General features: G+C 51.0%; 1 protein-coding gene across 8 annotated transcripts in view; it reads left to right on the top strand.

Annotated features, from left to right (window-relative positions):
* Positions 1 to 13,034, top strand: part of ARHGAP22 (Rho GTPase activating protein 22) — a 179,542-nt gene that overhangs the window by 122,596 nt on the left and 43,912 nt on the right. Inside the window, exon 1 of one of the 8 annotated variants that reach the window (XM_024986887.2) lies at positions 11,096 to 11,467. The exons of the other annotated variants lie outside the window; for them this stretch is intronic. Within the exon in view, the coding sequence (XP_024842655.1) occupies positions 11,416 to 11,467 (52 nt within the window). The 5' untranslated portion in view covers positions 11,096 to 11,415. Of the gene's footprint in view, positions 1 to 11,095; positions 11,468 to 13,034 lie in introns of those variants that run through there. 8 annotated transcript variants of the gene reach the window in all.

Raw genomic sequence — 13,034 nt, 5'->3', positions numbered from 1 at the left:
GTACTTGCGGTTCTCAGACTCTAGAGCACAGGCTCAATAGTTGTGATGCATGGGTTTAGTTGCTTTGTGACATGTGGGATATTCCCGGATCAGGGTTAGAATCGCATTGCCAGGCGGATTCTTTACCACTGAGCCACAAGGGAAGTCTCCCAAAGTGATTTTAATTAGTCTAACTGTGCAGTTTCTGGAGACAGAGAGCAGGGTGTAGTGGGACTTAGGACACTGCACCCCCCACCCCGACCCTGCCCCAGCAAGGAGTTCAGTACCTGACTGAAAGTCGCTCAGTCGTGTCTGACTCTTGGCGATCCCATGGACTGTAGCCTGCCAGGCGCCTCTGTCCATGGAATTCTCCAGGCCAGAATACTGGATTGGGTAGCTGTTCTCTTCTCCAGGTGGTCTTCCCAATCCAGGGGTCAAACCCAGGTCTCCCTCATTTCAGCCAGATTCTGTACCCTCTGAGCCACCAGGGAAGCCCAAGAATATGAGAGTGGGTAGACTGTCCCTTCTCCAGCGGGTCTCCATGACCCAGGAATCAAGCCAGGGTCTCCTGCATTGCAGGTGGATTCTTTACCAGCTGAGCTAGCAGGGAAGATAGTACCTGCCTAGGCTCTACTTATGCCCCGAGGGTGGGAGGGCTTGGAACCCCAGAAGCCTACCTAGCCTCGTTCTCACACTTCCTCCAGATCACCACCGAGACCAAGACAGATCCTGAACCCAGACGTTGTCACCCCCTTCGCTCACACCAGTGCTTCTCCCCCGGAAATCTGCCATCCTTCCCACTTCTGGACCCACTCTCGCCCTCCTGGGTGCAATAAGGTACACAGAGGATCTCGGGAGTTTTCCCAGCTTGGCACCTGCTGCCTACCGCCCTTCCCTCCATGCCAGGACCAGCCCGTGTAGTCATTTAGTTCTGAGCTTAAGGACCCCTAAGACTGGCTCTTCCTGACCCCTTGTTTAAGTATCAAGCCTGTTGCAGGAAGGGGGACCCCTTCCAGGGCCCAAAACTGGGCTCTTGTCTAACACTCGGAAAAGAATTGTCGGAGAAGACACATGTGCTGACAAAGCAAGAGATTTTATTGGGAAAGGGCACCCGGGTGGAGAGCAGCAGGTAAGGAAACCCAGGAGAGCAGCTCTGCCACATGGCTTGGGTTTTATGGTGATGGGATTAGTTTCCGGGTTGTCTTTAGCCAATCATTCTGACTCGGAGTCCTTTCTGGTGGTGCACGCATCACTCAGCCAAGATGGATGCCAGAGAGACGGATTCTGGGAGGTGGTCAGATAGGTGGTGTCTCCTATTGACCTTTCCCGAACTCTTCTGGTTGGTGGAGGCTTATCAGTTCCCTGTTCCTTACCAGGACCTCCTGTGGTAAACAGCTCATGCAGATGGTTACTGTGGTGCCTGGCCAGGGTGGGCGGTTTCAGTCAGTGAGCTTCGCCTAACAAGGCCACCCCATCTTTGTGGCAGTCGCCCCATTTGCACCCCTCCCTCCTCGGTTCGCTCCCTCATCCTTTGTCCATCCCCACCAAGAGTACGCTCCGGGGGGCCAGGGCCTTGCCCTCCTCTTCCCCCAGGGCACTCCCTCCACCCCACTCCTGTGCCAGCCACACAGTAGGGCCTCGAGGACTATCTGTTGCCTCATTGAAAGAAAGGGCCTCTGTACACATGCTGGCCAGGCCACACCCAGCCCGCCCGAGATTTCCTGCATCAGTCAAGTCCTGCAGAGAAGGTGAGTGGGTGGGGTGTGGGAGAGGGATGCTGACATCCCTGGGCCCATCCATGACCCGTGGTGACTGCAACCCTTGGGTTCCTGCTCTGCTTGTGTCCCCGGCTGGCAATTCTGATCCAACTTCAGGAGGCTGCACTAACCATGCCAGCAGGATGGAGGCCCCAGGCCCCCAAACAGTGGCCCTCACCATCTCACACTCCCCATTTCATTTCCTGCCCTGTTTCCCAAGCCCACTGCTAGTCTCTGACTTTGGTTTTGGGGAAGGCAGGCTGAGACACACTGTGTTAGGGGGAAACATTCTCAGCGGTAACGTGAAGTATCAAGACACCAGTTCCCTGTAGTTTAAAGACAGCTGCTGCTAGCCCAGAGTGCTGCAGACATTTAACCAATGTCCACAGGCCCACCTGGACAAAGCTTTCTGTTCAGTGTCAGGAGTGGTGCAGGGGGATGCATCTCAGACACCAAGAAGTCTTGGAGGAGAGCTGGGAGGTTGGGAAGCTGGGACTGGGAGGAGACTGAGGAGAGTCTTGGATGCAAATCGAGTTTCCACTATTTACTAGATCCTGGGCCTTGGGAGGGGCTTCGCTGGTGGCTCTAACAGTAAAGAATCTGCCTGTAATTCAGCTGACACGGGTTTGATCCCTGGGTAGGGAAGATCCCCTGGAGAAGGGAATGGTAACCCACTCCAGTATTCTCGCCTGGAGAATTCAAGGGACAGAGGAGCCCGATGGGCTACGGTCCATGGGGTTGCAAAGAGTCAGACACGGCTGAGCGGCTAACACACACACACACTGGGCTTGGGAAGCCAAGCCGCCGGCCTCAGCTTCTCCTGCACATAGTGTGGATGGTGATGTGATCAGAGCAGCAACTTCCTAAAGTGCCTTGGAGGGGTGCCCACCTTTGCAAGCGCCAGCCGTGTGGGCAAGGCAGGACTGGCAGAGCTGCAGGAGGCCCTGTTTTCTCTCTGCAGCTGATGTTTGCAACGTTGTAGAAATTAATCCCTCTTCCTGGGTACTAACCAAGGAAGCGGGGGCGGAGCATGCACTTCATAAAGGTTAGTTCCCGTTTCCTTCTTTAGAATAATGAAGTAAGCCAATTTTCCCTCCACGTCACTGAGCATAAATCGCAATTTTTCCCCCACTTGAAAGTGCCAGATCCACTCTCCTCTGCAGCCCCCACCTTGGAACAGTTCAGAACCTCCTCCTCATCTGACAGTTGGCATATTCCATTTTCGTATGTTGCTATTTTTGGCTTTTTTTTTTTTCTATGCATAAGTTATTTTTAAATGGTGCGTGGGCTGGTGCGGGGACATTGCCCTTACAATCAGTGGTGTTTCCAGTCCTGTTCTGGGTTTCCTGGGAGATCAGGAGACAAGAGGAGCCACATCAGGCCAGGCCCTGAGCCCGGCGAGCTGAGCTGTTGGGTGGAAGGTGGCCCTGGGGATACAGTTCTCAAAGTGTGGTCTTGCCCCCACACGCCCGCCCCCATTCCCACCCTTCACCTCCGACTTCCCTTCTGGACTCCTTCATGCTCTGAAGGTGCAGTTTGCTTTTGTGGTAATGGTTGACGCCTGTCCCTCCCGCCCCCCGCCCCCGCAGCCAGGCTGCATATCCAAGAGGCAGGACCCGCGTCACTGCTGTGTCCCCAGCACATGACGGTGCCTGGCACGTGGTGGGCCTGTAACGCACATTTTGTGGAAGAGGGACGGGGATAAGGGAAACTGGAGGTGGGTGAGGGGCAAACAGGGAAGGTGCACTTGAGCTGGGTTTTGATGAACGAGTAGGAGTTTACCAGGTGGACAAAATGGGATCGGCATCCCAAGAGGAGGGAACAGCGTGTGCACAGACGAGGCACGGAGCACGTGGCATATCCTGGGACAAGAAATAGGATGGAGTGCCTGAGGGGCCACTGATACAAGGAGTCATATGAGGCTGGGCTGAAGAGACCCCTCAGCTCATCACAGAGGAGCCCCAGAGGGAAGCAGTGGGCAGGGACGTTTCCTGGAGATAAAGGAGAGAGGCAGTGATGTGGAAATTTTACCAGAGAAGGGAGAGACCTGCTTCGTATTTCAGAGGGAACACTCTGGCCAGACCCAAGCATTCCCCAGCTGGCCCCATGCTCTTCCTTCACTTCTGCAATTGTCCCTGTGAGAAAAATCACAGCCCCGGTTTTCCCACAGGGTGCTACCCCAAGCAAGGTCAACACGGATTCCCTAAAAACCCAAACATCCCCAGAACCACAAAAGATTTCCCAGGGAGACACTGGTTTTGAGAAATGAAACTCTGCTGAGGGGATGGGTGACAGAAGGGGAACGGAGTGCAAACCAATTGGAGGACATTTGGGACATTTTTCTAAATTAAAAGTACTCCAAGCACAGGGCAGGTCTGACTGCTCCAGGGCCAAACCAGGAGCTACCACCTCCCTTAACCGTGAACAGAAGCTGTGTTTATTCAAGAAAGTAATCTGTGCCCGTGAGAACATACACACAATAACACATATACTCACTAACACATACAATAACACACGCACACAATAACACACATACAAACACTTCAAAGAGCCTGTAGCGAGAAGTAAGCCTCCTATGGACATGAGTTTGGGTGAACTCCGGGAGTTGGTGATGGACAGGGAGGCCTGGTGTGCTGCAGTCCATGGGGTCGCAAAGAGTCGGACATGACTGAGTGACTGAACTGAACTGAGCTGAAGCCTCCTATTCCTGAGCCCTTTGCCTCCTCTCCTGAAGCTGCCTGGTTCCCTGAGTCCTTGTCCTTCCAGAGATGGAGCACGACACACACCCCACCCTGCGTGCCCACATCGCTCTCACACAGTTGGCAGCATGTGCTTGATGCTGTATTTTGCTTTTTCCACATAATAACGTATCGTCTTGTATCACATAGTTCCACCCGCTTCTTTTTTGGGATGTACGTCGTTTATTTAACCAGCACATTATATATTTAACCTGATGGACAGCTGGGCTGTTACCCTGTTATTCTCACTGTCTCCTTAGGCACGTGTGCAAATCTATCTGAAGGATAAACCCCCTAGGAATGGACTGCTGAGTCATTGAAAATTTTGATAGATATGGCAGTGCCCCCCAGTCAGCGGTTTTGCTTCCCCTGGTGTCATTCTCTGCGGTTTCAGTTACTCACAGCCAACTGCAGGGTGAAAATACATTACATGGAAAATCCCAGAAATAAAATACATATGTTTAAATTGCACACCACTCTGAGTATCAGTCTGAAATCTTGTGCCATCCTGCTCTGCCCCCCGGGAGGTTAATCCTTTTGTCTAATGGCTCCGTATATACATAAACCCAGCTACTCAATGTTACATATACTTAGCAGCCCACGCGGTCATTAGGCTGTCGAGGTATCACATTCACATAACTTTTATCCCAGTATATTGTTATAATTGTTCTGTTTTATTGTTCATTGTTAATCTCTTGTGTCGAGCCAAGTAGCTTCAGTCATTTCCGACTCTGTGACACTCTGGACCATAGCCTGTTAGGCTCCTCTGTCCATGGATTTCTCCAGGCATGAATACTGGAGTGGACTGCCATGCCCTCCTGTAGGGGACCTTCCTGACCCAGGGATCGGACCTGCATTTCTTACGTCTCCTGCATTGGCAGCCAGGTTCTCTACCACAAGTGCCACCGGGGAAGCCCTACTAATCTCTTACTGGGCCTAATTTATAAAGTGCACTTTATCACAGATATGTATATATAGAAAAACATCATCCGTATGGGGTTCGATGCTATCCACAGTTTCAGGCATCCGCTCGCTGGGTGTCTTGGAGTGAATCCCCAGTGAATATGGGGGTGAAGGGCTGTTATCAAATTATGTAGCACAAAGAGGCTGTAGGAAATTCCATATTACCATTCATTACAATGAAGAAAGTTGTTGACTTTCTTATTGTCTGCCCCGGGTCAGTGTGTCCAGCTGTGAGCTCCCACCCCTTGGTGAGCTGGCCATCTGGCTCTGAGTGACTCCAAGGTGGCAGGGTGCCCAGCACCCAACCTGTTTCCCACTATGCGCAGTCTGCAGCCCAGCACCCACGCGTGATGGGAGGTTTCTTTCACTTGCCACTTTATATTAAATTCTGTTTTCATCAAGTGTTTCAAATATCATGGTTCAAGTATCAGAAGGCCAAAGCCAGTCTCCCTGCAAAACTCTCCCCCAAAACGACTGCAGCTCCCACTGTCTTTGTCTCTTTCCAGCGATATTCTGTACAAACCCGCACGTCTCTGTTCTCCCTCCTTGCTTCCCTTCCTTTACAAAAACGACCCTGTGTTACTTGTCTTTTTGCTTTTTTCACTTAACGGTATCTAGCAGAGGACATTCCGGGTACAGTGCATCCTCATTAGAAAAAAATAATAACCTGCAAATCATCACATGTGATAAATATCTATCCCTTTCCTCTCCTTTTGTCCTTTGTCATTTCACTTTCTTTTCTTTGCCTTGGAAATATTTTAAACTTTCCTGTAGTGAAGTTTTTTTCATGGGCTCTGGATTTGGGGTAGTATTAGAAAGGCCTCTCCCACTTTGAGGTTATACAAAACTTCTCCCACAGTTGATCCTGGTACTTTTGTGGTTTCATTTTTAATCTTTAAATCATTGATCCATCATGATTTCTTATTTTGTTTTGAGATGTGCTGTAAGTATCCAACGTGACGTTTTTTCTTCAGGTGGCTATCCAATAGGGAAATATTGTCCCTATTTTGTTTATTAAATAATCCGTCTTGTCCTTGCCCATTTGAAATAACTTCTTAATTCTGTTCCAAACTCTCAAGTACATTTGAGTCTATCTCTGTTGATGTTTTGCAGTATCATGCTGTTCTAATTATTATTGCGGTATACTTTACTCTGTTTTAATAATTGGTAGGGCTGGTATGACTTCCTTATTCTTTTTTACGAAAATGCATTTGCTGTTTTTGCTTATGAACTTTTGAATCAATTTGTCTAATTTAAAAGAAATGCTATTCGTACTTTACTGTGTTAAATTTATGGACTAAATTAGGGGGAACTGGTATCTCTGAGTTTTTCTACTCTATGGATGGTGTGCATTTCTTTCTTCTAATTTATAAGTAGATTGTGGTTTCTGTATATTTTGTATCTGGCTACCTTACTGAATTGTGTATTGCTTGTAGTGATTTTGCATATCACTGACCTAATAGCAATGATAATAAGATAATACCCTCCCCTCCTGCTTTAATAGCGTCATGTTCACTCTCTAACTGCACTGGCAGATACTTCCATGAGATGGTAATAACTGGTGATGTGGGCAGGCTTGTTTTGTGGCTGACCTTGATGGGAATGCGCTAGCATCTCTCCCAGTGTTGGCTTTGGGTACATCCATGTTGAGGAAGGATCCATCTATTCCTACTTAACATAGAATTTCTATCAAAGATGTTGAATGTTGTCATGTACCTTCTGAGTTTTCCCTTGGACCCCGGCTGTGGGTCCACCAGGGTCCCCGGCTGGCCCCAGACCTGCCCTCCCTGTCAGCTCCTGGGGAAGCTGGTGCAGCAGTGAAGGGCTGTCTGGGGAGTCTCATTTCTGGACTGGGATACTTTCCAGTGCAAGGAGCAGAAAAACCTTCCTAATGAGCTTAAATCAAAAGAGATGTGTTATTCTCACAGATCGGGAAGCCCTGAGGTACGCAGCTCCCGGCTGAGCGATTCAGGGACTTGGCCAAGTCAGCAGGAACGTGGGCCCCTCCTTCCCCCACCCTCCTTGGCCTTTCAGTTAGCGTTGCTGGCTGGTCCCATGGTCACGTGACCACCAAACATCCCAGAGACAGACAAGCAGGTCACCCGCCTCGAAAAGAGAGGACTTTTGGTGAGGTCCTTCTTAGAAGTCAGGAGGCCTTTCTCGGAATCTGAGACTTCCCTTGTGTCCCAGAGGCTGCATCCTCCAGATTTAGCCTGTGAGGTAGAACTGCTTTCTATTTCTTTAAAAATCTTCCTTAAACACTCGTTTTTTAATGGCTACATGTGAGTCCTTCTGGTTTCTGTACCCACTTTCCTAAGCCATCCCCTGACGCTGTTGCACTGGGTTCTGCTGTTGCCTGCCGTTGGGGCGTTTTGAGTTCCCAGCACGCTGGGTGCTGCTGTGGCCACTGTCATTTTCAGGCGAGTTAGAATTTTACTTTTGGTTGCAGTTCATCAAGAGGCGCAGTGGAAAACTCAGAGTCGGGGCCCAGAGCCCCGCAAATTACAGGGCTTGGGCTGTGGGGAGCCTGCAGGGGGTCCACTACATGCTGACTGCTTGGGCTGGGGGCTCTAATTCTCTGCCCATGACTGGGGTGAGGGGACACACTTGTTCAAGGTGTCAGCTATTTCCTTGCCATTTCCTTGCCTGCTCTGGCCCTAATGTGGAATATCCAGGGGCCTGGAGGAAGCCGGGCACCCAGGGCACTCTGTTCAGGGGTTTCACTATCTGGGATTAAAAACAGAGCCTTCTCAACCAGCGCAGACCCAGGGAGGGAGAGGCCAGGGCAGGGTTCTCACGTGCCCCGGCGCAGTGGCATGGATGCCAGCAGTCTGTGCTGGAACAGGGTGCCTGCACATCCCCCGTCTGCTTGAGCAAGCTTTCTCTATTCACAGGATCCTTCTCAGAAAACAGCACAGGGGCCCAGGTAGATATTACATGCATGGAGCTTTGTGCACACTGAGGACCTGCCCTGGGATTTGCATCCTTTCTCCTCCTGGTGCGTTGTAGCAACCCCAAGTCACAGACTCCAGAGAGCCCTGAAGGAATCATGGAGACCTGAAGTCTCTGTTCCTCCCCTCCTGGAGCGTCTGCCGTCCAATCTCCCAGCCCCCAGCAAGCTCTCCTCCCCAGGGACAGTCAGTAACAGCTGGGGCGCCCACTGCAGTGCTCTGCTGGGGATAGAGCAGGATGGGGAGGGAGGGTGAGCGTTTGTGAGACCTTGGGCCCTGCTGTCACTGTGACAACAGAAACGCAGGGAGATTTCGTTTGCTTGGCAGGAGCATCTGACAGGCAGATGCCAGACTACCCAGGCTTCACTCCTGTGTTTCCAGCAGTCCTCTTCCATATCCGCTTTTGCTGGGTGGCTTCTTTCCCCACAAACTCAGAGGTGTCTTGGGGCCCACATTTAGGTCCCAAGACAAGCTTTCCCCTACTTTCTTCGAGCCCTGTGTCAGACGACTGCCCAACATTCTTTCTACTCTCCCCTCCCCACCTGCCCTTTCTCCCTTTTTCTCTCTGCATCTATGACAATAAAATAAGCTGGCCAGCAATGCAGAGGTGGATATCAGCCTCCTCACATCCCCCACTGAGGGCTGGGGCAGTGGAGGGCTCACAGACACCAGCCACATAGATGACATCCTGTTGCTTTTTGCCCTGTTCTGTTCAAAGATACTAGGTCCCGACCACATGCAAGGGGGTGATTGTCCAAGAGGGTGAATACCAGGAAGCAGGGTTCAATGAGGGCCATCTTGGAGGCTGGCCAGCACAGCGATTGGGACCAGGAGGACAGACTGCAGCCAGACTGCCAGGGTTCAGATCCTTAACCTCCAAGAGCTCTTTGTGAATGGCCAACACTTTAGAAGACCAACTGGCAAGTCATTTCCCCTTGCTGACCAGTTGGGAAGCGCCATTCCAATGAGTTTTGTGACCTCAGCCAAATTGCTCAACCTCCCCCAGCCTCTGTTTTCGCATCTGTAAAATGGATATCCTAATTGTACTGCTTTCTAGAATTGTCCTGAGGACATGAAGCTGAGCTATGCAAAGCTCTTAAAACAGTGCCTAGCATGAGATAAACACCCAGTAAAACTTGGGTGTTCTGTCAGGAGGGACTGCCTATCACTTGCACAGAGCCCTCCATATGTCGCCACAGTGACCACTGCCTGTCACTGCACTCCCGCCCCTTTCCAGGCTATTCTGGGAGGTCAAGGGAGGCAAGATCTCTCATGAAATTTAAATGCCTTTAGCAGAGACACAATAAACAAATATATAAATAAAGAAGCTAAGTTTCCTCTGTGCTACATTATACAGAGGAAAGAGTGGGAATGTCATTTGTTAGGAGGAGCAGTTACTTGACAAAAATTCCCACCTAGGGGGGTTTTCTCTAACTGATGTTTAAGCTGAGGTCTGAAGGTGAGAGGAGGGGGCAGCCCTGCCAGAAACTAAGAACCTGAAACTGAGAGGTTCCATTTGGAAGAGGACGAGCTTGAGGAAGCGAAAAGGGCCCAGGATGGCTGATGGCAGTAAAAGGGTGGGCAAGAGGGAGGAGATGTGGTCAGGGGACCTGGAGGCACAGGACCACATCAGAGATGGATTTTATTCCAGGAACAGTAGGCTCTCCGAGGAGTTTTAAGCCGATGTGCTTTGCTTTTAATTGGCTGCTGGTCTTTGTTGAAGGGATGGGTGAATGGATGGACGGATAGGTACCTATAGGAGAGGATGAAAGTGAAAGTTGCTCAGTCATGTCCGACTCTTTGCTACCCAATGGGCTGTGGCCTGCCAAGCTTCTGTCCGTGGACTTCTCCAGGCCAGAACACTGGAGTGGGTAGTCATTCCCTTCTCCAGGGAATCTTCCCAACCCAGGGATCAAACCCAGGTCTCCTGCATTGCAGGCGATTCTTTACCATCTGAGCCACCAGGGAAGCCTTAGGAGAGGATCAGTTCAGTTCAGTTATAGGTAGACGTTTAGGAGAGATGGGCAGATAAACAGGTGGCATCAACTCAAGTGCAGCCTCTTGCCCTGTGCCCTCACCAGTTTCATGCTGCTGCCTGTCCCGGCTCTTTAGGATGGTGTCTTCAGAGCTGCTGGTCCAGATCCTGACACTGTGCCCTGGAGGACTGAGCGATACAGGAGAGGCAGCCAGGCCTGGCAAGAAGGCTGTCTCAGGCTCTCTGCCTCCAGGATCAGGGATGCAGCCTAAGGGGTGGCATCTGATTCATGGAAAGAATCCAAAACTGCTAAATCCAAATCCTACTGGACATTTCCCCGCCTGGTGGCCCTGGGCCACTGGACAGCTCCAGCTGCCCTGTCATCACACAGGGAAGACAGAGGGTATGACAGCACTTAGGAAGTGCATGCAGGGTCCTGCCCAGCCCCTGGCCTCATTGCCTCATTCAGTCCTCACCAGAATGTCCCAAGGCAGGTCTAGCCATTGGCCTCATCTTGCTGATGAAGGAATGGAAGCGTAGAAGGGTTATGTGAACCAGTAAGCACTTAGGTTTTCTCAGCCTTCTCCCATGTATTCACTGAATCTCCACCAACCAGGAGAGGAGGTCGGAGGCTCCACTTAGAGAGGAAGACCAGGAGGCACAGAACTGGTGGGGCTGGGGGTCCAGGCCTGCGCTGTCAGTCCCAGAAACCAGGAAGGAAGCATGCAGGGTGGCAGGCACTTGGGACCTGCCCAGGGGTTTCCACCGTAGACCCCCCAGACAGGCCCGGACTCAGTACCAATACCAACTGGAGGCCCACCCCTGCAGGAGCCCACAGTTCCTCCTCACCCCTCCCAACCTGGGACAGTCCCGGCTTTGAGGCACTGAGAAGTGCAGAAGTTCCCCAGGACAGGCTAAAAGTGCCTGGTCCCCAGTTCTCGGGCAGAGCGCACAGGCAGTCAGGAGGCTGGGACCTGGTGTGCCTGGCATCTGTTCCTGGGCGAGCTTGGTTGCTGCCGTCCTGCCCCCACAGCCCGGCCGGTTCTTGCACCATGCCTTTCTGCCCCACCAGGCATCTAAAGAGGAGCAGGCTGCTGCCCAGGGGTAAGTGTACAGCCAAGGCCAAGAGCCGGCTGCAGGACACCAGACTGGGGGGTGATTAACCCTTGAAGGGCAAGTGGCATTTGGTGGCTCCAAGTGAGAAAAGCAGGCTGCAGACCAGACAACAGGGATACGCAGGAGGCTGGAACTGCTGCTCGAGTTCAGCCCAGTGCAGCCTGGCAGGGATAGGCAGGGAACGCTGCCCCTGGGGACATTGCAGAAAAGCCTAGCTGGCCATGAAGCATCGCCCAGAGCTAGCTGCATGCACACATTCACGTGTGCGCACACACAAGCACACACAAACACCACACACACACACACACACACACGAGTCTCAGGAAATTAGGATGGTGGGCTCTCCCACTCCCCTCCAGCCTCAGTCTAACCCACCTGAAAGCTGTCCAACCTTCAGCCACCAAGCCTCATATGACAACTGAGCCCTTGAAATGTAGCTAGAGCAGGCGTGCTGTTAGTACAAGCTACGCACGAGATTTTGAAGACTTAGTACAAAAAGCACGTAAACGTACTGTGGCAGCGGTTTCTGATCGTGGTGAATGCTGCTACTTTGGATCTGTTGGGATAAACACAAATATACTGTTCAAAATAAGTTCTTTTTCTTTTTTAATGTAGCTACTAAAACATTTGAAATTATACTTGTGGCTTACGTTGTATTTTTCCATTGGATTGTGCTGCTCTGGACAGCTGCATCCCCACGCTGGGCCTTCCCCCCTGGGAATCCAGGTGCTGGAGCCTTCCTTGGGGTTCCTTGCTCCCCTGGGCAACTTGTAGAATGATGATGGGCCTGTGACACAACCATACATTGCAGCTGCTGTCACCTTTAAATAGTGAGTTCTTTTGATTTTTAAACATTTTCCATAAATCCTGGACTAATTCAGATATCATTTGATTAATTACATAAGAATGACATCTTTTTGACCTGAATGTCGTAGAAGGAGTTCCATGGGCTACAGTGGTTTACAAAATGGTTTTACAGATATCATTTACTCTTTTTGCATTTTATTATGAAAATTCTTGTATAGCAAAATTGAAAGATAGGAGCTCTTGTCCTGGAACCACTGCCAGGACTTGCTGCGTTTTGGAGTCACCTCCTCGCCCCAAACCCCTTGCGCTGGTGGAAAGAGAAATTCAAACACAAAAGGAAGTTCTTAAATCCAGGATCCCAGAAGGGAGGAAAGCCCGACTGGGAACAAGAAAAGCTGGGCTGGATCCCGAGAGGGTCATGTAGGGGCCAGTACCCTTAAACAAGCCATAGGTTGAAGTAGTGAGCACAGAGTGGGGTCAAGGTTAGGAATCAGGCTTCGTGGAGTCATAGTTCACTGATTTTACAGCTTGGACATGTTTCTAGGTATCTCTGGACTTCAGTTTCCTTTCCTTTAAGATAGGAATCGTGACACACTTTGGCATCAGCTTGTGAGCAGCGTGCCTGCCTCAGAATGGGCACTCTGTGTGTGCCTGTCGCCTTGGTTCTTGCAGCTGCTATTATTCTTCCATTCTCTGCAGATTCCGTGCAAGCCCCCCCACCGCCCCATGCCAGGGACTGCTCAGTGTG

This window comes from Bos taurus, chromosome 28 (assembly GCF_002263795.3).
Source record: "Bos taurus isolate L1 Dominette 01449 registration number 42190680 breed Hereford chromosome 28, ARS-UCD2.0, whole genome shotgun sequence".
Taxonomy (NCBI): Eukaryota; Metazoa; Chordata; class Mammalia; order Artiodactyla; family Bovidae; genus Bos; species Bos taurus.
The sequence above is the reverse complement of the archived record's forward strand: the minus strand, read 5'-3'. Positions and strand labels throughout refer to the sequence as shown.